Raw genomic sequence first — 22,446 nt, 5'->3', positions numbered from 1 at the left:
GCCCCCAGGGTGATTTTTTTAAAAAAAGAATATTTATTAAATTTTCCAATTTTTTTTAAACAAACAAACAAAAACAGAACAAACAAAAACATTAACAAAAACATAAATTTCATATATCATACTTTTAAATAACAAATTTCTCAGACCTCCTCATACTTCTCCTCCTTGTATCCCAATTAAGGTTATTTGTTCAGCAAATCCTTCATTTAAAGCATTACAGCTTATAACATTACCTTATTTTTCAAACCTTTTTTCCCCCCCATCTATGTTCCTTTATATCATTACAGCTAGAAACCCCTCAGTTTCAATCTAACACCATGAAGCCCCCAGGGTGATTTTGAGCTGGTTATTCTCTCTCTCTCTCTCTCATTCTAATCTACCTCGCAGGGTTGTTGTTGTTTCTTTGTTTATTAAATTTGTTTTTCTTTTATTATGTATTTTGTGTTTTCGTTTTGTACAGTGGTACCTTGCCAACAATGGGACGCAGGTGGCGCTGTGGGTTAAACCAGAGCCTAGGACTTGCTGATCAGAAGGTCGGCGGTTCGAATCCCCGCAATGACGGGGTGAGCTCCCGTTGCTCGGTCCCTGCTCCTGCCAACCTAGCAGTTCGAAAGCATGTCAAAGTGCAAGTAGATAAATAGGTACCGCTCCAGCGGGAAGGTAAACGGCGTTTCCATGCACTGCTCTGGTTCGCCAGAAGCGGCTTAGTCATGCTGGCCACGTGATCCCCAAGCTGTCTGCGGACAAACGCCGGCTCCCTCGGCCCATAGAGCGAGATGAGCGCCGCAACCCCAGAGTCGGTCACGACTGGACCTAATGGTCAGGGGTACCTATACCTTTACCTTTACCTTGCCAACAAAGGTCCGTACAGTGGTACCTCGGGTTAAGTGCTTAATTCGTTCTGGAGGTCCGTTCTTAACCTGAAACTGTTCTTAACCTGAAGCACCACTTTAGCTAATGGGGCCTCCTGCTGCTGCCGCGCCACCGGAGCACAATTTCTGTTCTCATCCTGAAGCAAAGTTCTTAACCTGAGGTACTAGTTAGCAGAGTCTGTAACCTGAATCGTCTGTAACCCGAGGTACCACTGTATAGTTAAAGCTATGGTTTTCCCAGTAGTGATGTATGGAAGTGAGAGCTGGACCATAAAGAAGGCTGGTCGCCAAAGAATTGATGCTTTTGAATTCTGGTGCTGGAGGAGACTCTGGAGAATCCCATGGACTGCAAGAAGATCAAACCTATCCATTCTGAAGGAAATCAGCCCTGAGTGCTCACTGGAAGGACAGATCCTGAAGCTGAGGCTCCAATACTTTGGCCACCTCATGAGAAGAGAAGACTCCCTGGAAAAGACCCTGATGCTGGGAAAGATGGAGGGCACAAGGAGAAGGAGACGACAGAGGACGAGATGGTTGGATAGTGTTCTGGAAGCTACCAGCATGAGTTTGACCAAACTGCTGGAGGCAGTGGAAGACAGGAGTGCCTGGCGTGCTCTGGTCCATGGGGTCACGAAGAGTCGGACGACTAAACAACAAACCTCGGGTTATGACAAGGGATGCGGGTGGCGCTGTGGGTTAAACAACAGAGACTAGGGCTTGCCGATCAGGTCGGCAGTTCGAATCCCCGCGACAGGGTGAGCTCCCGTTGCTCGGTCCCTGCTCCTGCCAACCTAGCAGCTCGAAAGCACGTCAAAGTGCAAGTAGATAAATAGGTACCGCTCCAGCAGAAAGGTAAACGGCATTTCCATGCGCTGCTCTGGTTCGCCAGAAGCGGCTTAGTCATGCTGGCCACATGACCCGGAAGCTGTACGCCGGCTCACTTGGCCAGTAAAGCAAGATGAGCGCCACAACCCCAGAGTCGGCCATGACTGGACCTAATGGTCAGGGGTCCCTTTACCTTTACCTCGGGTTACAGACGTTTCAGGTTACATGATTTCGGGTTGCGCACCGCGCCAAACCTAGCAGTACTGAACGGGTTACTTCTGGGTTTCGAAGCTCCCACATGCGCAGAAGCGCTAAATCGTGCTTTGCGTATGCGCAGAAGCGCCGAATTGTGACCTGCGCATGCGAGACGCTGCGGGTTGCAAACGTGCCTCCCGCATGGATCACGTTCACAACCCGAGGTTCTACTGTACTTTTCTGGCGTGAACCACTTCAAGATCTTCTTTTTTATATATATAAATAATTTTTATTGAGATTTAAGATCACCCACCAACACCAGTAAAACATCAAATCTTATTACATATATCCTACTTTATACTCCGTAGAGCTGTTGACTTCCGTCCTTCCCTTCCATCAGTTTTCCTATTCTATTCTATAGTTCACAGTTTCTTTGATTAGATATTACAACATGACATAAGATTTACTTCAATCCTGCCAAAGTTTTCAAATTTGTACAGTTCTCACTTATATAGATCAAAAATTTACACCATTCTTTTTGGTACTTTGTCTCCTCCTGATTGCGAATTCTGTGTGTCAATTTAGCCATCTCAGCGTATTCAACCAGCTTTATCTGCCATTCTATTGTCGGCATCTCCTGTTGCTTCCACTTTTGAGCTATCAGAACTCTAGCTGCTGTTGTTGCGTACAAATATAATCTTTGATCAGTCTTCTTAATATCTTCTCCCACGAAACCTAGCAAGAATTCTTCCGGCTTTTTGGGAAAGCTATACTTAAACATCTTTTGTAACTCGTTATAAATCGATTCCCAGAACTCTTTTAATTTATTACATGACCACCACATATGAAAGAAGTCGCCATCCTTTTCCTTGCATTTCCAGCAAGTTTTACTACTAGTTCTGTACATTTTTGCCAATTTGGTGGGAGTAAGATACCAACGATAGACCATCTTCATAACATTCTCTTTTAAGGCAGAACAAGTGGTGAATTTTATACTCTCATTCCAGAGTTTGGCCCATACACCATAGTCTATGTTGTGTCCTAGATCAATAGCCCATTTTATCATAGCCTCTTTTATTAGTTCGCCTTTTGTATTCCATTCTAATAGATTATACATTTTTGAAAGTAGTTTAGACTTACTTTCTATAATGTCTATTTGAAATTTCGATTTTTTGTCTTCAAATCCTAATTTTTTGTCCTCTTTAAAAAAATCATTGACTTGATGGTATTGCAACCATCCTGTCAATTTTCCAGCAATACAATCATAAGGCTTCAATTTCCAACCTTTTTCGGCCTTCATCAGAATCTCCTCATAGGTGGCCCCTCTCCCTTCTATGTTCAGTTTTTTAACTGTTAACATATCAATTGGTGACACCCACCACGCTGTTTTCCTTTCCAACAAATTCTTGTTTCTGTCCCAGACTTCAAATAGAGCACCCCTTATCACATGATTTGTAAACCCTTTATGCACTTTTGCCTTACCATACCAAAGATAGGAGTGCCATCCAAATCTATTGTTGTGCCCCTCCAAATCTAACAAATCTGGGTTCTCCTGGGTTATCCACTCCTTTATCCAACATAAACACGCTGCTTCATAATAGAGTTTCAGATCAGGTACCGCGAACCCCCTTCTTTCTTTCTTATCTGTCAGTATTTTAAATTTGATCCTTGGTCTTCTCCCTTGCCATATAAAACGCGAGAGAGTCTTTTGCCACTCTTTAAATTGTCTTAAACCTCTTATTATCGGGATTGTCTGGAACAAAAATACCATTTTCGGTAATAAGTTCATTTTGATCGCTGACATTCTTCCAATAAAGATCTTCAAATAAAGGAGTTTGCGTGAGGGGGTAATTGGGAATTTGGGTTTGCTTGTGATGTTATGCATTCTGTATTTTTATGTGACCGTCGGATAAATTAGGGCGGTATATAAATGTAATAAATGTCTGGAGGTCCTGGGCTGGCCAGACGACAATATTGCACCCCAAAAAGAGGCAGCCTGTGCAAAAGATCCACAGGAGGGAGGGTCTCTCAGTCTTTTCCCCTCCCTGCAAAATCCAGACACCCCCTCCAAGTTGGGGCTGCAAAACTAAGTGCACCCGAGGCATTTGCAAAGATTTTTAAAAAACCAGGGCGATTCCTTTCCCCACCCGCTTACAGTCAACAATGGGAAAGGGAGTGAACAGGGAAACAAGCAAATTGTGGCAATATCTCTTCATAAAGTGCCATCAATGTTTAACCCAGGCATGTCCAAAGTCCTAATCCAGCCCCTGTGGCAGTTTATCCTGGGGTAAAATCTCCTAAAAAAAGCTCAACAACTAATAAAAATTTATTATTTATTACATAAAATCAAACCAAAAGCAATAACCCCCCCCCCGCAAAAAAGCCACATTCTAAAACTTCTCTATACAGGGCTGCCTTCAGATGTCTTCTAAATGTCAGGTAGTTGTTTATCTCTTTGACATCTGGTGGGAGGGTGTTCCACAGGGCAGGCGCCACCACCGAGAAGGCCCTCTGCCTGGTAGTCATTGATAGCTCTCTCTCCTCCGGGAACTCCAGAATCATAGAACGGTAAAGTTGGGGTCATCTAGTCCAACCCCCTATTAACGCAGGAATATGCAGTTGTCCCAGCGGGGATCGAACCTGCAACCTTGGCATTTTCAGCACCATGCTCTAACCAGCTGAGCTATGCAGGCAGGCTTCTCCAGTCCTCTTTCAAAGCTGCCTGTTATGTACTGAGTTGAATAGGATCCAAACTGCAGCAGTCTGATTGGTCCTAGAACAATAGGATCCAAAAGGCAGCAGTCTGATTGGTCCTAGAACAATAGGATTCAGAATGCAGCAGTCTGATTGGTCCTAGAACAATGCAGCAGTATGATTGGTTGGCAGGAACTACCCAATCATGCTCCAGATAGAAGTGAATCCACAACCTGATTGGCTTACAGTAGAATTCCGGAATTAGCCAATCATGTGCAGCCCATTGTGTAAATAATGTATTTAAAGCAGATACTTTGAGGGGACATTCATTCATTCCTCCGCACCACTATGAGCTGAATAAAGAGCATGAAATCACTTTGTGACTCTGAGTATATTTCACTGCCCAAGTTGGAGACTTTAAAAACTGGAACCATTTGGTGAAGGTGGAATAGCCCCTGAGGGAATCAGTTCTGGCAGAAGAGGAGCCAAAATGCCTAAAGCCTCTCACCTCTCTCTCAGTTTCTAATTCCAGATAGGTGTGTCGTGCAATGAGGTCGAAGCACCAATGCAAATAAACTTGCGTGATAAGGCAAAAACCAATGTGACTGTTGGGGATGTTGTAGTTTTGTCGTTTTATATCCTTTCAATCGATTGATTGTACTGGGAGGGTTTGGTTTTTTTAAATTTTGCATCGACATGCTCTTCCTTCGCTGTTTCCCCCGTCTTTGGGCCCAAAAGCAGTATAGAAATAAACTACACAATAATACATTCTGTAATTTGTCTGCTCAGTGGAGCTGAGGAAAAGGTTCTGGTCTAAATCCCCTGTGATCTTTTGCTTGAGACTGAGTTGCTTTTTTACATGGTTTGATTTTTTTTAACCGAACAGTCCCCCTATCAAAAACATAACATGCATCTTAATTTTATATCTTCACTAACATCTTAATCTCCAGAGTAATTATGCATTATTATTTTTTTAATTTTAATTTTTATTGATATAACAAGAAAAAAGAAAAAAACCACAAATGCCAAATTACACACAGGAATAACCATAGACACATAATTTTCTTAGCAAACAATAAAACATATATTGGTCTTAACACTAAAGACCCAACCTCCCGTCTATTCCATATTTCGATTTCATATTACTTATTGCCAATACACACTTATCATAATTAAACTTATATATCTAATTTCTTATTTCTACCTTGCAACTGTTACTGAAGTTCCTCGAATGCTGCAACAGAATTTAAACTGCTATATTTATTTTTCAAATATTCTTTGAAAACCTCCCATTTTGAAACAAATTCCTGTTTTGATTTTTTCTGATAGACCATCTAATTCGGCATATTCTGTCAGCTTTTGGATCCAATCTTGAATAGAGGGGATTTCATTAAAGAGGAATTATGCATAGTGTGGCCAAAAGTTCAAAACAAAAACAACCAAACAGAGTTAAAAGAACACACCTGCAGCCACTCAGCCGAAATCGGAAACTGAGTAGTCCATCAGCGAGACATTGCCTTCGCTTGTGTAATTTTTCTTCCTCCTTGCTCTGTGGATAACACCAGGCAAACACATGGAGGGTAAGGGGAACTACAATCCCCAGCATGCACCTGGGCTGCTGTCAGAATGGCTCGCTCAACCATGCTAGCACTGAGCATGAGCAAGTTTGTGTCCTGCTGGGATCTGTGGCTGATGAAAAAGCAAGTGCTGTAAACCGGGGAGCGCATGCAAGGACCCCCAGTTACATGCACCTGCCTTTTCCTGCATGAGCAAAACCGAGAGAGGCAGAGGGGACCCTTTTGCTTCGATTCCTGCAAGCTTCTGCGCGGAAAAAGTTGCACAGAGGATGCGCTTCTGAGGCCAGGAGAAAAGGACTGCTGCAGTGCCCTAAAGGTAAAGGGACCCCTGACCGTTAGGTCCAGTCGTGGCTGACTCTGGGATTGTGGCGCTCATCTCGCTTTACTGGCCGAGGGAGCCGGCGTACAGCTTCTGGGTCATGTGGCCAGCATGACTGAGCCGCTTCTGGCGAACCAGAGCAGCGCACGGAAACGCCGTTTACCTTCCCGCTGGAGTGGTACCTATTTATCTACTTGCACTTTGACGTGCTTTCGAACTGCTAGGTGGGCAGGAGCAGGGACCGAGCAACGGGAGCTCACCCCGTTGCAGGGATTCGAAATGCCGACCTTCTGATCGGCAAGTCCTAGGCTCTATGGTTTGACCCACAGCGCCACCCGCGTCCCCTGCTCCAGTGCCCTAAGGGTAAAGGGGCCCCTGACCATTAGGTCCAGTCGTGGCCAACTCTGGGATTGTGGCGTTCATCTCGCTTTATTGGCCGAGGGAGCCGGCGTACAGCTTCCAGGTCATGTGGCCAGCATGACTAAGCTGCTTCCGGCGAACCAGAGCAGCGCATGGAAACGCCGTTTACCTTCCCGCCAGAGGGGTACCTATTTATCTACTTGCACTTTGACGTGCTTTCGAACTGCTAGGTTGCCCAGCAAAAACAGCAACATCTTCCATGGCAGGGGAAGGGAGAGGCTTGGCGCCTAGCTGGTAGAGGGGGTTACAGGTTTCGGGGGCGGCCAGTGGCAACGAGATCACTTGCCTGATCAACGCCACTTATGCCAGAGTTCTGGAATCGAACGCTTATCTCTAGACTGTCATTCCGGACACGCAAATAAATCCTCCTCTGTTCTTATTAAGCTGCTGTTTTGATGGCATTACGGAGCAGCCGAGAATTGCAAGATCCTGATTTGAGTGCAAAATCCTGATTGATTTATTTTTGATGGAAAGAGAGAGATCTACAGTGCTTGCTACTCTCCGGTATTGCATCTGGACTAGATGAGCTGTGCAGGGAATAGCACAGTTTACACGGTAAGTGTTTCACGAAGGATAAATGCACAATTGATCACGGCAGGCGCGGGAATGGGATAAGTTTTAGAGGGCTGCTGAATTATAAAAGGGTTCTATTTCTCTCTGATAGATAGATGTTAACTTTCATGCATGGAAATGTCCGTATCTGAGAACTGCTACTGAAAGAGGGAAGGAAAATTAGTATGCATATCTTAGCACCGGTAGGGTTTCTTCCTTCCTTCACTGAATCTGAAATTTGACTTGGCTCTTAACACCCAGTCCTTTTAATGGGGTAAAATGTGGTCTAAATCTGTGTATATTGCAGTATTTTCCTGGTAGTGAAGACAAGGAGCAAATATGGGATAAACGGTAACAAATATCTACTTAAGAGACATACAGCCTATAACTAGCCACTAGGGACCACTGCTTTCCTATTTTTTAAACCATTGCATCCTCTGAACACCCTAAGCCTGTGGACAGATACAGATGGGCATGTACCTATGTCTGTGCATAGTATTTGTGTACGTATGCAAGATGTTGGGATTCCGATATGCTGTCATTTACAGCACACCCCTCATAATGTCGCTGTGAAGTAATGAAATAAAAAACACACATCTGTATTTATTGTCCTGTATGACTTCTGGCTGTTTGGGATGGCTATAGCAGCATACATTCTGTACGCAAATATTCCAGATTCAGTCCATGACATATTTAGGTGTTAGAAAGACCCTTGTCTGAAACCAGATTGAATGTTTCCCCATCTGAAGTGTTGAGCGGAAGACAGACAGTCTGGCATCCCAGGATGTTGAATGCATGAAACACGTCTTATTACACTGTAGTCTCTATAAACAGGTTAGACAGCACCTAATCAAACCAATATTAACAGAACAACCTGGAATTGCTGACTCCTTTTATGTTAAGGTTCTGCTTGAGGATAAAGGTAAAGGGACCTCTGACCATTGGGTCCAGTCGTGGCCAACTCTGGGGTTGCGGCATTCATCTCGCTTTACTGGCCGAGGGAGCCGGCGTACAGCTTCCGGGTCATGGGGCTGCTGTCAGAATGGCTCGCTCAACCATGCTAGCACTGAGCATGAGCAAGTTTGTGTCCTGCTGGGATCTGTGGCTGATGAAAAAGCAAGGGCTGTAAACCGGGGAGCGCATGCAAGCACCCCCAGTTACATGCACCTGCCTTTTCCTGCATGAGCAAAACCGAGAGAGGCAGAGGGGACCCTTTTGCTTCGATTCCTGCAAGCTTCTGCGCGGAAAAAGTTGCACAGAGGATGCGCTTCTGAGGCCAGGAGAAAAGGACTGCTGCAGTGCCCTAAAGGTAAAGGGACCCCTGACCGTTAGGTCCAGTCGTGGCTGACTCTGGGATTGTGGCGCTCATCTCGCTTTACTGGCCGAGGGAGCCGGCGTACAGCTTCCGGGTCATGTGGCCAGCATGACTAAGCCGCTTCTGGCGAACCAGAGCAGCCACAGAAACGCCGTTTACCTTCCCGCCGGAGCGGTACCTATTTATCTACTTGCACTTTGACATGCTTTCGAACTGCTAGGTTGGCAGGAGCAGGGACCAAGCAACGGGAGCTCACCCCGTCGCGGGGATTTGAACCCCCGACCTTCTGATCGGCAAGTCCTAGGCTCTGTGGTTTAACCCACAGCGCCACCCGCATCCTGCTTGAGGATAAGATACGTACTATTACACTGGCCGTAGCAAAATTCCTCTCAGAGGCAGTAAGAATCAGAAATCAGTATGTAGCAGTGAGAATGTTAATAGCCAATAATTGGAAAGGAAATTATGTTCTAACCAAAGAAGAATGGCTGAGTAAATTATGCGAATACTTGGAATTAGCAAAGTTGATTGATTTGATAAGACAAAAACCAAAAAATATAATCCAGAAACAATGGAAATGTCTAAATGCTTATTTATGTAGACAAAGATTAAATGTAAGGTGTTGGTTGTGTTTAGAATAGATTTATGAAAGATTTAGAGAACTTATTGATTCAAATATTTGTATGGGGGGGAAACGGAATAACAGATACAATCTTGCTTAAAATGTATATAGGAAGTGCAGTGTAAGCGATGGAAGTCAATCAATGAAATTTTATTGTTGAGATATTTGTAGAATAAATTTGGAAGAAATTCTTCCAACTTTTCTTCTTCTTTTTCTCTATTTTTTATTTTTCTCTTTTTTCTCTTTTGTTCTTTTTTTATATATGTGTGCTTATCTGAAATATATATGTATGTATGGATTTGCAATATTTTGCTTATATTTTGTAATAATTATGTTAAATAAGTTAAATAGAAAAGAAAGAAAGAAAAGAAACCAGTATGTACAGGCTAAAGCTCCTCTGTTGACTTAGCAAGGCAACTATTGCACCGTAATAACTCTTGATATATTCCATTGCTGTACTGTGTATTTTAGGTCTATGGGCCGCAACAAAGCTGTGTGTGTATTGCTTTGAAAAGTCCCAGAAATAGTGACTAGAGTTCATTCATGACCCATCTAATAAATACATTATCACAAGTGCATTATTATAGATTGGCTGCATCTTTTAAAAGACGGGAGATGCTTTTGCTGCACAGACTTGCTAACGTGAGCTGTTAGAAATTTATGGTCAGTTACCTCCTTCCCAGTTTTGAAAACCAACAAAATAATTCACCATAGACATGATGATAGCAGCAAGCTTATCTTTGATGACCTTTCCTGACGATCCCAAAGACAGAATTCATCTTTTTCACAGCTGCAAGCGTGCTGTGTTGACATTTTCCTGAGCTATCTGCCAAGACCCCAAGAGTTATTTCCTGCCAAGTCACTGCCAGCTCATACCCTCATCAGTGTATTTATGAAGTAGCAGTGCAGAATATATTTTGTCCCAGCGTGTACCACTTTATATTCATTTTGCTGAGCCATTTTCTGAGAATCCTCCGGAAAAACAATCTCTCAAAGGACCTGTTGATGGCATTTTACCATTGCACTGTGGGGAGCGTATTAACTTACGGTCTCTGTCTGTGGTTTGGGAGCTGCACGGTCAGGGAAAAAACAATGCTGTCCAGGGTTGTAAAGACTGCGAAGAGAATAATTGGGTGCACCCTTCCCACCTTAGATCAAATCTATGCTGCCAGGTGCCATAAGAAAGTGGCAGAGATAGCACAGGATAGTGCACACCCCAGAAATGATCTCTTTCAGCTTCTGCCTTCTGGAAGAAGGTACAGGGTTATAAAGACTAGGACCAGCCCCCTGAGAAACAGTTTCTACCCCAGTGCAATTCTGGTTCTAAACGCAGTATAAGGGGTCTCTATAGTATAGTGTATTTTAAATGGGGTTCAGAGTTTTTAGGGGTTTTTGAATGTTTTATGTAGTTTTTATGTAGTTTTATGTAGTTTTTCAATTTCATTGTTCTGCATGGGACAATGACAATAAAGATATCGTATATCGTATTTGCCATTTCATTGCCCCTGAACATTACACAAGAGGCCTGCTATGCATCCGTTACTGAGAACAAAGTAAAGCAACAACTAAGGAACTTTGGCATTACTGGGAAATGTTGTGACCTGAGCTTTTACCATACAGAATAGCGATGTGATTGAAATGAATGCAGATATTACAAGTCCCTAATTTATCTTTTTTTGTTTGTTTCATTTTCAGCAAATCGGTCTCTTAAGCTTAAGGCAAGAAATAGTATTCTCTATGAAGTTGAATATCAATATACGTATCAAGGCTTTGAGATTAGACCACTGAATTAGCCCAGAAAACTAGCTTGGGAGTGGGCTACCTGCAGGCCCCAGTAAAAGGGCCCATCAGGGGCGAACAGTGGCCTCTTGATTAATTGGACTGCCAGGGAGAAACTGGTGCAAAACGCTGGCACCCTGTCTCTACAACTTCATCAACATCCATCTACAACTCCACTAGCATCTCTCGGTATTGCGAACAACACCGAACTTAACCTTTTCTTGGTATCTTCATGAACTTACCTAAAAAGATAAAGAAAACAAAAGACTGATTCGAGCACTTGGAAAAATCCATTGAAATCAGACATTGTAAGTTCCTCTTAGGTTGGGTAGTTCGCAAGTCTCTGTGGCTTTGCGTAAGTTTCTGTATTTTTCTCAGAAGATTGATAAAGAATGCATAATCGTTTTGGTAATTATTGTGTGTCTATTAGTCGCCAACGTGTTGCATGAGTCGTAATATTTCTTTCACGGCCGCAAACTGCAAGGAATATGAGGCTAGTCCAGGTGTTTAAGTGCTGAAATCAACTCGCTTTGAATTTTCAGGTATCGACAGGTATGTTAAGTCTCTTTGCTACAGTGCTTTTTTCCTTTTACTCAAGGATACGCAGTACTGACACCTCTTTTTTGTTGTTAAAAAGTGTGGCATTTACTTTAATGATGATTAACAGCACCTCTTTTTTTTAGGGGGGGAAAAAGCACTGCTTATCTATGAATGTGTACGATTTAATTGCACGACAAGGTACACTGTTCTTTATGTTAGAAGCTCCTACCTTCATGTGGGATGAATGTGTTTATTGGAGAGGACCCCAACATTTGGAGGGGTGTGTGAATCATGTGGTACTGTCTTCCTAGGACTCTGTCATTCAAAATTCAAGTAGCGAATGGTTTTGTGCGCTCTCTCCACAAATGCAAAAATTTCTTGCCCCATAAGACAGAGCTTGGCAAATAATGTTCTGTTTGTTAGCCATTCAGTCACATCTGTGCATCATTCTGCAGTGTGACATGTGCTTTTGCGCAACAGAGCGGCAGTGCTAGAATTCGAGAGGAATCGGTTTTGTGCAACTGTTCCCAAAAATGGATTGAGTTTTATATGCACATCTTCCTCTTTGCATTGAAGCTGAGAAATATATCAACCTACTTTCTTTTTTAAATGGAACTTTACAGGAACATTATTGGGCAAATATGACCCCGCAGTGACCGAGGATCGAAGAACTTCCCTTATATTCCCAGAAAAATATCTTTAAACGAACCATAAGGTCAGTGGCAACCAAAAAGGACCTAAACTCTATGTACATATATACATGCACCCCATTATATTTTAATCTTAGAGAGGCCTATGAACATACACCTTATTTTAATGAATTGACTTTTGTACAACTTCAGAAAGCTTTTACAGAGTTACGATTAAATACAATAATCTCTGCTTATAGAGATGGGAGACACCGAGGCATACCAACAAACGAACGTGTTTGCATTAGGGGATGACCTGAAGTAGAGGACCTTATGCATTATATCTTGCGCTTTTAGCACCTATAATGACATGGTCCCCTGGCCAGAACCCCTCTGACATGATTTTATATCTCCTCGCAGACACAGAGAAGTATGTGAACTGGCGTGTAGCACTCTTTGCAACTGCCGCTAGGAAAATTAGAGCAAATTATATAGCCAAGGTAGCCACCAACTGTAAAGGAGATGAATTTATTTGACCCTATCTACATCAAGCTATATTCTGTCTTTATCACCAAACTCCGAATATAATTGCATATTCTATTAACATTATTTTTTAATATATTAGTGGCCATGTGGTGATTTTAGCCTATAAATTTTATTGTTTAATGTCTTAACCTGTATATTAAGGTATTTTTATAGCTCTGTTCAGAGTAGGTAATGTCTTGATAATGTAAATGTTTTAGGTTTTTTGTATTCATCCAGCGTATTTTCTTTTAATTGTTGAATGATTCTGTGTACATTGCAGCAGCCTTTGGCTATGTGCAATAAAACTGACTGACTGACTACAAGAACATTACAAAACTTGAATTTGATTTTTCTCTGGCTTTCTCTCTCTCCTCCCTCTTCTTTTAGATCTCGTTCCACAATGTTGAAGAGTTCTGATGATGCCTCCCTCTTTCTTTGCGCCCGCCACCTGCCCGCCTGATAAGACTTGGCTCCAGAATGAACATAGTGTCCGTGTTTAATGCCTTGCTAGTGTGTGTCCTTGCAGCTGTGCTGTGGAACTATGTCAAGCTGCAAGACCACGTCTCCGTCTTGGAAGAGGAGTTGCTCCTCACTCGCCAGACACAGGAGCTCTCTCAGGTCCGCATTGACTACCAAGCTGCTCTTCAAGACCTGCTGCAAGATGGCACCAGGATGGTGTGCGCCGGCAAGATCCACACGGATCGGATCTGCCGCTTTGAATCCCTCTGCTATTCCACGGAGGCTGAGGAATTCATCTTCTTCCACAGCAACTCCTCCATCATGCTCCCCAACTTGGGCCCCAGGAGATTCCAGCCTGCCCTACTTGATCTTTCTTCAGTGGAAGACCACAACACACAGTACTTCAACTTCGTGGAACTGCCAGCCGCGGCCCTTAAATTTATGCCAAAGCCAGTGTTTGTCCCCGACGTGGCCCTGATCCTCAACCGATTCAACCCGGACAACCTGATGCATGTTTTTCACGATGATCTCCTCCCGATCTTCTACACCATGCAGCAGTTTCCAGATTTGGACCAGGAGGCCAGGTTGTTTTTCATGGAAGGCTTTAGCGAAGGCCCGCATGTTGAGCTTTACAAACTGCTGAGCAGCAAGCAGCCGCTGTTAAGAGAGCAGCTTAAGACTCTGGGCCGTCTCCTCTGCTTCACCAAGTCGTACGTGGGACTGTCCAAAATCACCACGTGGTACCAGTACGGGTTTGTCCAGCCGCAGGGGCCGAAAGCCAACATCCTGGTCTCCGGAAACGAGATCCGCCAGTTCACCAAATTCATGACCGAGAAGTTGAACGTGAGCTTGGAAGGGACACCCAGCGAAGAATATATTGTGGTATTCAGCCGAACCATAAACAGGTTAATCCTCAATGAGGCGGAACTCATTCTGGCGCTCGCCCAGGAATTTCAGATGAAAACCATTACCGTTTCCATCGAAGACCACGCATTCTCGGATATCGTGCGCCTGATCAGCAACGCCTCCATGTTAGTCAGTATGCACGGAGCGCAGCTCACAATGTCCCTCTTCCTTCCCAGGGGAGCCACTGTGGTGGAGCTTTTCCCGTATGCCATAAACCCTGAGCATTACACACCTTACAAAACGTTGTGTGCCCTTCCTGGCATGGACCTCCAGTACGTCGCCTGGCAGAACACTGAGAAGGAGAACACGGTTGCTTACCCAGACAGGCCCTGGGATCAAGGAGGGATCGCCCACTTAGACAAGGCGGAGCAGGACCGTATCTTGCAGAGCAGCGAGGTTCCCCGGCACCTCTGTTGCCGGAACCCGGAGTGGCTTTTCCGCATCTACCAGGACACGGAAGTCAACATTGCTTCCCTGATCCAGGTGGTCAGGCAGACTGTGAAGATGAAACCTGGGCCTAAGAGGCAGGCGTGGACCAGCGGTCTCTACCCGGGCAAAGTCAGAGGTGCCAAGTGCCAGACCTCCGTCCAGGGTGCCAGCGAAGCCAAACTCTCTGTGTCCTGGCAAATCCCTTGGAACCTGAAGTACCTGAAGGTCAGGGAAGTGAAATACGAAGTGTGGATACAGGAGCAAGGGGAAAACACGTACGTGCCTTACACCTTGCCCCATCAGAACCACACCTTTTCGGACAACATCAAGCCCTTCACAAACTACCTAGTGTGGATCCGCTGCATTTTCAACAAGAATCTCCTCGGGCCCTTTGCAGACGTGCTGTTGTGCAGTACGTAATCGCCATCCAGTTGCTTTTGAGGGGGGGAGTTGATTCCAGCAAGGGGCTTTGAAATAAGGCAGAGTGGTCCCCATTGTCCTGTAGTTTTTCAAGAAGCAGGCCAGGACTTATAGACCACGCTAGTGCCTCTGTGTCCATTTTATTGCGTCCATTATCGTGCCCGTCTCTGTGGCATTATTTCCTGTCGGTGTTTGAGTTCTCTTGGTCCTTGAAAAACACCTACACAAACTAAACTGGAATGGAAGGTAGATGTTGTACCTTGACACAATAACCAGAACATCTCTCTCTCTTTTGTGTAGTGAATATTTTAAGCCCAGATTTATGATGTAATTTAAGTGTCCCTCTGAATGGGCAATCTCTTTTGCGTTCTCCACTGTTCAGATTTATGTTTTATGCTCCCCTCCCCAAATATCTGTCTCCCAGAGCAACATATCTGGTACCAGTCCGTCATTAAATTGTTGAAAACCTGTCTATAAATGTACAAAAGTATGGTTTTCCTTTCGTTTGGGGTTCTCGCCTTCCTCCTTTCTGAGATTGGTCAGGACCCTTGTTGACAGGGAACTGCCATCAGCTCAGAGGCGAGAGATGGAAGGGCAGTTGTGTTATAGGGAGCCTCCAAAAATCTTGTGTGGGGCTACCTTTGAAGGTGACCCGGAAACTGCAATTAATCCAGAACGTGGCAGCCAGACTGGTGACTGGGAGCGGCCGCTGAGACCACATAACACCGGTCTTGAAAGACCTACACTGGCTCCCAGTATGTTTCCGAGCACAATTCAAAGTGTTGGTGCTACCTTTAAAGCCCTAAACGGCCTCGGTCCTGTATACCTGAAGGAGCGTCTCCACCCCCATCGTTCTGCCCAGACACTGAGGTCCAGCTCTGAGGGCCTTCTGGCGGGTCCCTCACTGCGAGAAGTGAGGTTACAGGGAACCAAGCAGAGGGCCTTCTCGGTAGTGGCACCCACCCTGTGGAACACCCTCCAGATGTGAAGGAAATAAGTAGCTATCCTATTTTTAAAAGACATCTGAAGGCAGCCCTGTTCAGGGAAGTTTTTAATATTTAACACTGTATTGTTTTTAATACTTGATTGGGAGCCGCCCAGAGTGGCTGGGGAAACTCAGCCAGATGGGCGGGGTATAAATAATAAATTATTATTATTATTATTGCGAAGCAGTTCCTCTTTTGGGGAGGAGGGAAGCCCCACCTCCAGTGGAGAAGAGGTGCAAGGGCCAGAGGATGCTAGGGAGAGCCTTAACACTGAGCCTGAGCAAGCCGGAGAGGCGGTAAGCACGCCCTTGCCAGCGCCCATTCTGCGCAGTAGTCTTCGGCGCAGGGAGGGGCGGAAAAGGCTGGGGGTGATGCGACTTTTATGCTGGGGGAGGCACAAAAACCAACCACTCCCAGATTCTGCTAGCAATTGAGCTGGACATGAACTTACCAAAAATTTATTGGTTTTCACAATATTATAAACAAACAAACACACACACAAGACAAACAAACATAACAAACATAAATCATAGCTTTATTGAAAATTACAGTTATTAACTTTGTTAAGTGACTTCCTTGCTTCCCCTTGGTTGAATTTCATTGCATGTCCTTTTAACCATTTTCCAAATCCCAATTTTTATGAAATTTAACTTAAACATTAACATCCTTAAATCTTCACCTTATATAATTAAACATATTAATTCATCACTTAACATAAAATCCTAAGCCTATTAAGTATCTGCAAGCTATTTCCGGTTAATTTAATTTAAAAAATTTAACTAAATAATCATTAAATTTATTCCATTCGTCCTGATATTCCTCCTCCTTCTGGTCGCGGACTGTTCCAGTTAGGTCGGCTAGCTCCGAAAAATCCATTCTTCTACTGTGGGTAATTCTTGGGTTTTCCACTCCCAGATTCTGCTAGCGATTGAGCCGGACATGAACTTACGACGCTCTTCACCGTAGATAGTTTGCACCAATAATAAAGCCAGTGAAGGACAGGTCGGAGTTTTGCCTAGTTCCTCTCGAGCAACCACAACAGCATCTGACACTCGTAGTAAAGGATTAGGCGACTCAGCTGCTTTGCTCCATCATTTGCTTTGGTCAGGGCCATCTTAAACATATCTGGTGCCAGGGTGCAAAGCTCCCTCTGCACCTCACCCCGTTTCCCAGAGTTGTTGAGGACAGCGCTGCGGGTGGGGCAGGAGGAGGCAGGCAGCAGCTGGAGGGCGGCTCCTCCGGTGGGGAAGAGGTGGAGGCCGGACGCGGCGCCTCAGCTGGCCGATTCGTGCCACGGTGGCCATGGCAGACAGAGGCTCCGGGCGCGACGCTGCTTCGGCACGGCATGGCTGATGCTGGGAGGTGCCGTGTCCAGCCTCTGTCTCCTCTTCCCTGGCGCCCTCCAAAACTTGGCACCCTGGTGCCTGTTAGGATATTTCCGTTCCACCTTAAAAGGGAGCAGGATGTTTGTGTCACAGCCTGCGTATCTTCCTGTCTCACAGGATGTTTATGTTGTCTGTTCCTTTCGTTTTCTGCTGTTTGCCTGAGCAGTCGGAGCAGACGGTCATGTCTTCTTTTGTTCTGACCTACGCTGATTAAATATGCTGTAAATATGCTCTCCTGCTGTGCAACTTTTGCTGTGTGAATTCTGCTGATAGAGTGTGCACAAATCCAAGAATGTGGCTATCTTTTCTTGAGGCTTCGTGTCGCTAAATGCTGATACTGCATGACTACGGGAGGTCGATGGATCGTCCGGCAAGGAGCTTGGGGGCTCAGATGGACTTTATCTCCCTGGCAGTATCCCAACAGTGCCCTGCGCCACTAGCCTCTATGGGTAAGACTTTGGTTGTTCTGTTTTTCTCTGACCTTTGGGAGACCTAGAGATCTGCCAGACGGGCTCCTTCGCCTCCCTTAAGGGAGAGGAGCCTTTTCATTTGTCCTTTTCAGTATCAACAGTTAAAATCGTTAGTAGGATCGGAATATCACTTGTAGCTGAATGGTGAATTTTGGACACAGCGGAGAGGTAAAAGGTTTGGATTGTCATAGAAGATGCAGGAGGAAACGAGTGACAACAGGACCCACAAAGGGGAAGAGGGGAAGTCTGGGAGATTCCTTGGGATCTTCTTTTTATGTTGTGTGTTAGATATGGGACTGTAGCATTTGTATCTGAAAAACCAAATAAATACATTTTTTAAAAGGAATAAAAGCTCGCCCTATAGCCAATATCTTTTTTTTTTTTGCAAAAATTTTATTAGCTTTTATCAACGACAAACAAAAACACAAAACAAAACATAACAAACATAAATCATAACCTTATTGAAAATAACAGTTCTTGACTTCCGGGGGCGGCACGAACGGCAATGGCGGTCCCCTTTCGTTAGTGAAGGGGAAGCTCCGCAGAAACGGGTCGTCCGCTACGGCAAAGCAGAGACCCTCGTCGGAAACCCACAGGTGGAGATAGCCTGTGGTCGTGGGACTCGGCGGGCACCTGTAGCGCTCCCCTGTTGCGTGAAGGGACCCCGTAAGGGGCTCCGGACCGTGTCGGGGGTGGCGCGGTGCTGTGAGTCTATCGCTCTTTTTGCGGAGTGAAGCCGCTAAGCTGCTGTCGGTGAGCGCTGACCCTTTTCCTGGGAACCATTCGGCTACAAAACTTCTACCCGTGAGTAGGGGAATGAGTTAGGATTAAGAACCTAAAATTTACGAATTTGACATACAAGCGGGAGACGCAACCAGGAAGTCCGTCTCCCGGGTTTTGTTGTAAGATCAAAACAAAGACTTTTAAAAGAACCCAAGCCCCGGACTTGGAGTTAACAAGATTCAAACTCTCACATTAAGTACAAGACCTCTCCTCAATTTGTTTTGGGGTGGAGGGGGTGAAAAATCAGCTTTTTCCTACCTATTCTTTGAACGTTTGGACTTGAAAATATTGAATCTCTGGTTACTGAGCTGCCAGGGCTGGAATTTGAAGGCTGCTTTGGAACTGTCACTTTGTATCTCGCATCTTGCTGGGACAAGCAAATTTGTTAAAGAGTAACTCTGTGGAAATCTAAGGGATTTAAGAGGAGTCTGAAGGTCTCTTTGCAACTGGATATTGTTTAATTTCTAGAGGGCACTTTGTAACTTTTATAAACTGCGACATTTTTGAACATTTTTGAATACAGTGTCCCTCTAGTGGAACAACTTAGTTTGGCAACCTACTGGGGGGATTTTCCATCTGTGGATTTGGGGATTTCCATGAGAAAGACAGACTGTGAGACTGACCTTGACGCATAGATAAGAAGGGGCATGAGTGGAAGGACAAGATCAGCCAAAGCAAAAACAGTGCAAACTACTTTAACTTCTCAGCTACGCAGATCATCTGTTCCCAAGATTCCTGTGGCACAAGCGGAAGATATAGAACAACCTAGGCCGGAAGGAATGGCCTCAGGAGGGGACTTTACTGCAGTGCTAAACAAAATTTTGGAAAAATTGGAAGGTTTAAGCAAACAAGTGACTGACCAGTCAGCTAAGATAGACCAAAATACTGCAAGTATCAACAACTTGACCCAACAAGTAAATTTAAATGCACAAACCATTGGAAAGCTTGTGGAAGATACTACTGCAAATCGTAAAATAGCTGAGGAGGCAAAGCAGAAAGTTGAAGAAGTTCAAGGAGAAATCAAACCTATGCGCAAACAGATAGGGGAACATCAGGCACTGCTGTCTATGATCGAATTAAAAAATAAGGAAAATAATCTGAGAATCAGATCTGTACCGGAAATTGATAAGGAAGATTTAATTGAGTACCTCACAAAAGAATTCACAGAATTTTGGTCTCTGGAAGAAGAAAAGGACTTTAAAATTGTAAGTGCATTCAGATTGGGAAAGGGAGGGAGGAAGATTAAGTCGAGAGACTGTCTGATCTCCCTTAGAACGAAGGAAGAAAGAGATAAGATTCTGAGTGCGCACTTTAAGACGCCTTTAGAGATCCAAAATTCAAGGTTGGAAATTTATAAGGATATTCCGAAACATTTGTTGGAGCTCAGAGTGAACTACGGAGATCTGGTGCAACTACTGAGGAGCAACAGGATTATCTTCAGATGGGAATTCCCCCAGGGGGTATCCTTTACTTTTAGAGGGAAAAAAGTTAAAATTAAATCTGTGGAAGACAAGGACAAATTTTTGAAGGACTACGGAGAAGACCTTCAGAAAGGGATTGAAGAGCCAAGTGACTTAGGACCTGGATTATTAAGCTCAACACCCTCACCTGGGGGATTGAAAGATTCTGAGAAAGAGACATCACTTTTGGGAGCAACAGGAGGAAAATAGTACTACTTCGACATGTCTCTGCAATTATTAAGCTGGAATATTCATGGTTTGAATTCCCCTGAAAAGAGGAGGAAACTTTTTCATTTATTAAAAAAGGAACAATTGGACATAATCTGCTTGCAGGAAACACATGTGATTAGGCTGCACAGAAAAGTGTTAATTAACAAAAAACTAGGCCAAGAATTTATTTCATCAGACAAGGTTAAAAAGAGAGGAGTGGCAATTTATGCAAAAGAAAGCCTATCACCAAAATTTCTTTTTAAAGACGAACAGGAAAGAATCTTGGCAATTGAAATTCAAACACAAGGAGAGAAATTTTTGATTTTAGGAATTTACGCACCAAATGAGGGGAAATCAGAGTTTTACAAGAAATTGCATGAGGCATTGATGGACTTTATGGACTATAACAACATTATTATGATGGGAGACATGAATGGAGTGGTATCTACGAATATGGACAAAGCACAAAGACAGACTGTAACGAAAGAGGGCAGACTACCAAAAACTTTTTTTGAACTGACTGATAATATGGACTTGATTGATATTTGGGGGACCAAAAACCCCCTAGGTAGAGAAGGAACGTTCTTTTCTAAAGCCAAAATGACATGGACAAGGATTGACCAAATTTGGACAACTAGAGGTCTGGCACCTAAGATAAAAAAGGTGTAAATCTGCCCAAAAACCTGCTCCGACCATAATGCGGTAAAGATGGAAATGAAACAACACTCATCGGTTCCTTTAGATGGAGGATGAATGACACCTTATTAAGAAACCAAGACATTGTAAGGAAGGCCCAAAAGACTTTGAAAGACTATTTTGAAATAAATATGAGAACCACGGTTGAAAAAAGAACAATCTGGGACGCAAGCAAAGCGGTTATGAGAGGGTTCTTGATTCAACAGAATGCAATAAAAAAGAGATCCCAAAATGAGAAAAAAGGGAAAATTCTGGAGAAAATAAAAGAAGGGGAGAAGAAGTTAAGAGCTAAACCAAACTCAAAAGAGATCCTAAGAGAAATTAAGTTATATCAGGTGCAATATATGAAACTGATTAATGAGGAAGTAGAATGGAAAATTAAACAAATGAGACAAAAGACTTTTGAGTCAGCCAATAAATGTGGGAAACTATTGGCGTGGCAGCTGAAAAAAAGACAGAAGTTAAATACGATTACAAATCTTGAGATTGATGGGAAAAATATACAGAACCCGGAGGAGATTAGAAGGTGTTTCCAGAGATATTTCAAACAACTTTACACGCAAGGGCCGCAGAAAGAAACTGAGATAGACCAATTTTTAAGAACCAATGGATTACAAAAAATATCTCCAGAAAATAAATTAATATTGAATCATCAAATTACAGAACAAGAAATTGAAGGTGCCATTCAGAACATGCAATTGGGCAAATCTCCAGGACCGGACGGACTAACCTCCAAATATTATAGGACTTTGAAAGACTTTTTAATTCAACCATTAAAGGAGGTGTGTAATGAGATTTTGGAAGGGAAAAAGGCACCTGAATCGTGGAAAGAAGCATACATCACATTGATACCCAAGACAGAAGCTGAAAAGACACAACTAAAGAACTACCGTCCCATCTCCCTTCTGAATGTGGATTACAAAATTTTTGCAGATATTTTAGCTAATAGACTTAAAAAAGTGTTAGCGGAAGTAATACACAAAGACCAGGCAGGCTTTCTTCCAGGCAGACACTTATCTGACAACACAAGGAATATAATTGACATTTTGGAGTTGTTGCAAACGAATATTAATACGAAAGCTGTGTTAGTTTTTATTGAGCGGAGAAAGCCTTTGATAATATCTCTTGGAGCTTTATGAAGGGAAATTTGAAAGGGATGGGAGTGGGACAGGGGTTCGAAAATGGTATAGGAGCAATCTATTCAGAACAAAAAGCAAAATTGATTGTAAACAATGTGGTGACTGAAGATTTTATGATAGAAAAAGGAACACGTCAGGGTTGCCCTATCTCTCCATTATTATTCATCTCGGTCCTGGAGGTGCTGCTGAACATGATCAGAGGGGACCGGTCTATTAAAGGAATACAGGTCGGAGCCAAACAA

At 43.7% G+C, this 22,446-nt stretch overlaps 1 protein-coding gene and 1 non-coding gene across 7 annotated transcripts; one reads left to right on the top strand and one right to left on the bottom strand.

The window, feature by feature from the left end:
* Positions 1-4,512: 4,512 nt before the first annotated feature.
* Positions 4,513-4,585, bottom strand: TRNAF-GAA (transfer RNA phenylalanine (anticodon GAA)). The gene has a single exon. It is a non-coding gene; the product is annotated as a tRNA-Phe (tRNA).
* Positions 4,586-6,232: 1,647 nt separating this feature from the next.
* Positions 6,233-15,553, top strand: LOC128423859 (protein O-linked-mannose beta-1,4-N-acetylglucosaminyltransferase 2-like). 6 transcript variants are annotated; one of them, XM_053409406.1, is made up of 5 exons: positions 6,233-6,479; positions 7,377-7,457; positions 11,084-11,719; positions 12,331-12,422; positions 13,249-15,553. In XM_053409406.1, exon 5 carries the CDS (start codon positions 13,339-13,341, stop codon positions 15,073-15,075), a length of 1,737 nt encoding a protein of 578 aa, XP_053265381.1. In that variant the 5' UTR covers positions 6,233-6,479; positions 7,377-7,457; positions 11,084-11,719; positions 12,331-12,422; positions 13,249-13,338; the 3' UTR covers positions 15,076-15,553. The 6 variants fall into 6 exon arrangements, with proteins under 6 accessions (XP_053265381.1, XP_053265379.1, XP_053265378.1 ...); XM_053409404.1 differs by having other exon boundaries at positions 7,287-7,457; positions 11,084-11,475; XM_053409403.1 differs by having other exon boundaries at positions 7,287-7,457.
* Positions 15,554-22,446: the final 6,893 nt, after the last annotated feature.

Source organism: Podarcis raffonei, chromosome 12 (genome assembly GCF_027172205.1).
Source record: "Podarcis raffonei isolate rPodRaf1 chromosome 12, rPodRaf1.pri, whole genome shotgun sequence".
NCBI classification, from domain to species: Eukaryota; Metazoa; Chordata; class Lepidosauria; order Squamata; family Lacertidae; genus Podarcis; species Podarcis raffonei.
This window is presented reverse-complemented; position numbering and strand designations above follow the sequence as displayed.

Coding starts and splice junctions, on each gene's coding strand:
- LOC128423859 (XM_053409406.1), top strand. CDS start 13,339: ATGAACATAGTGTCCGTGTTTAATGCCTTGCTAGTGTGTGTCCTTGCA.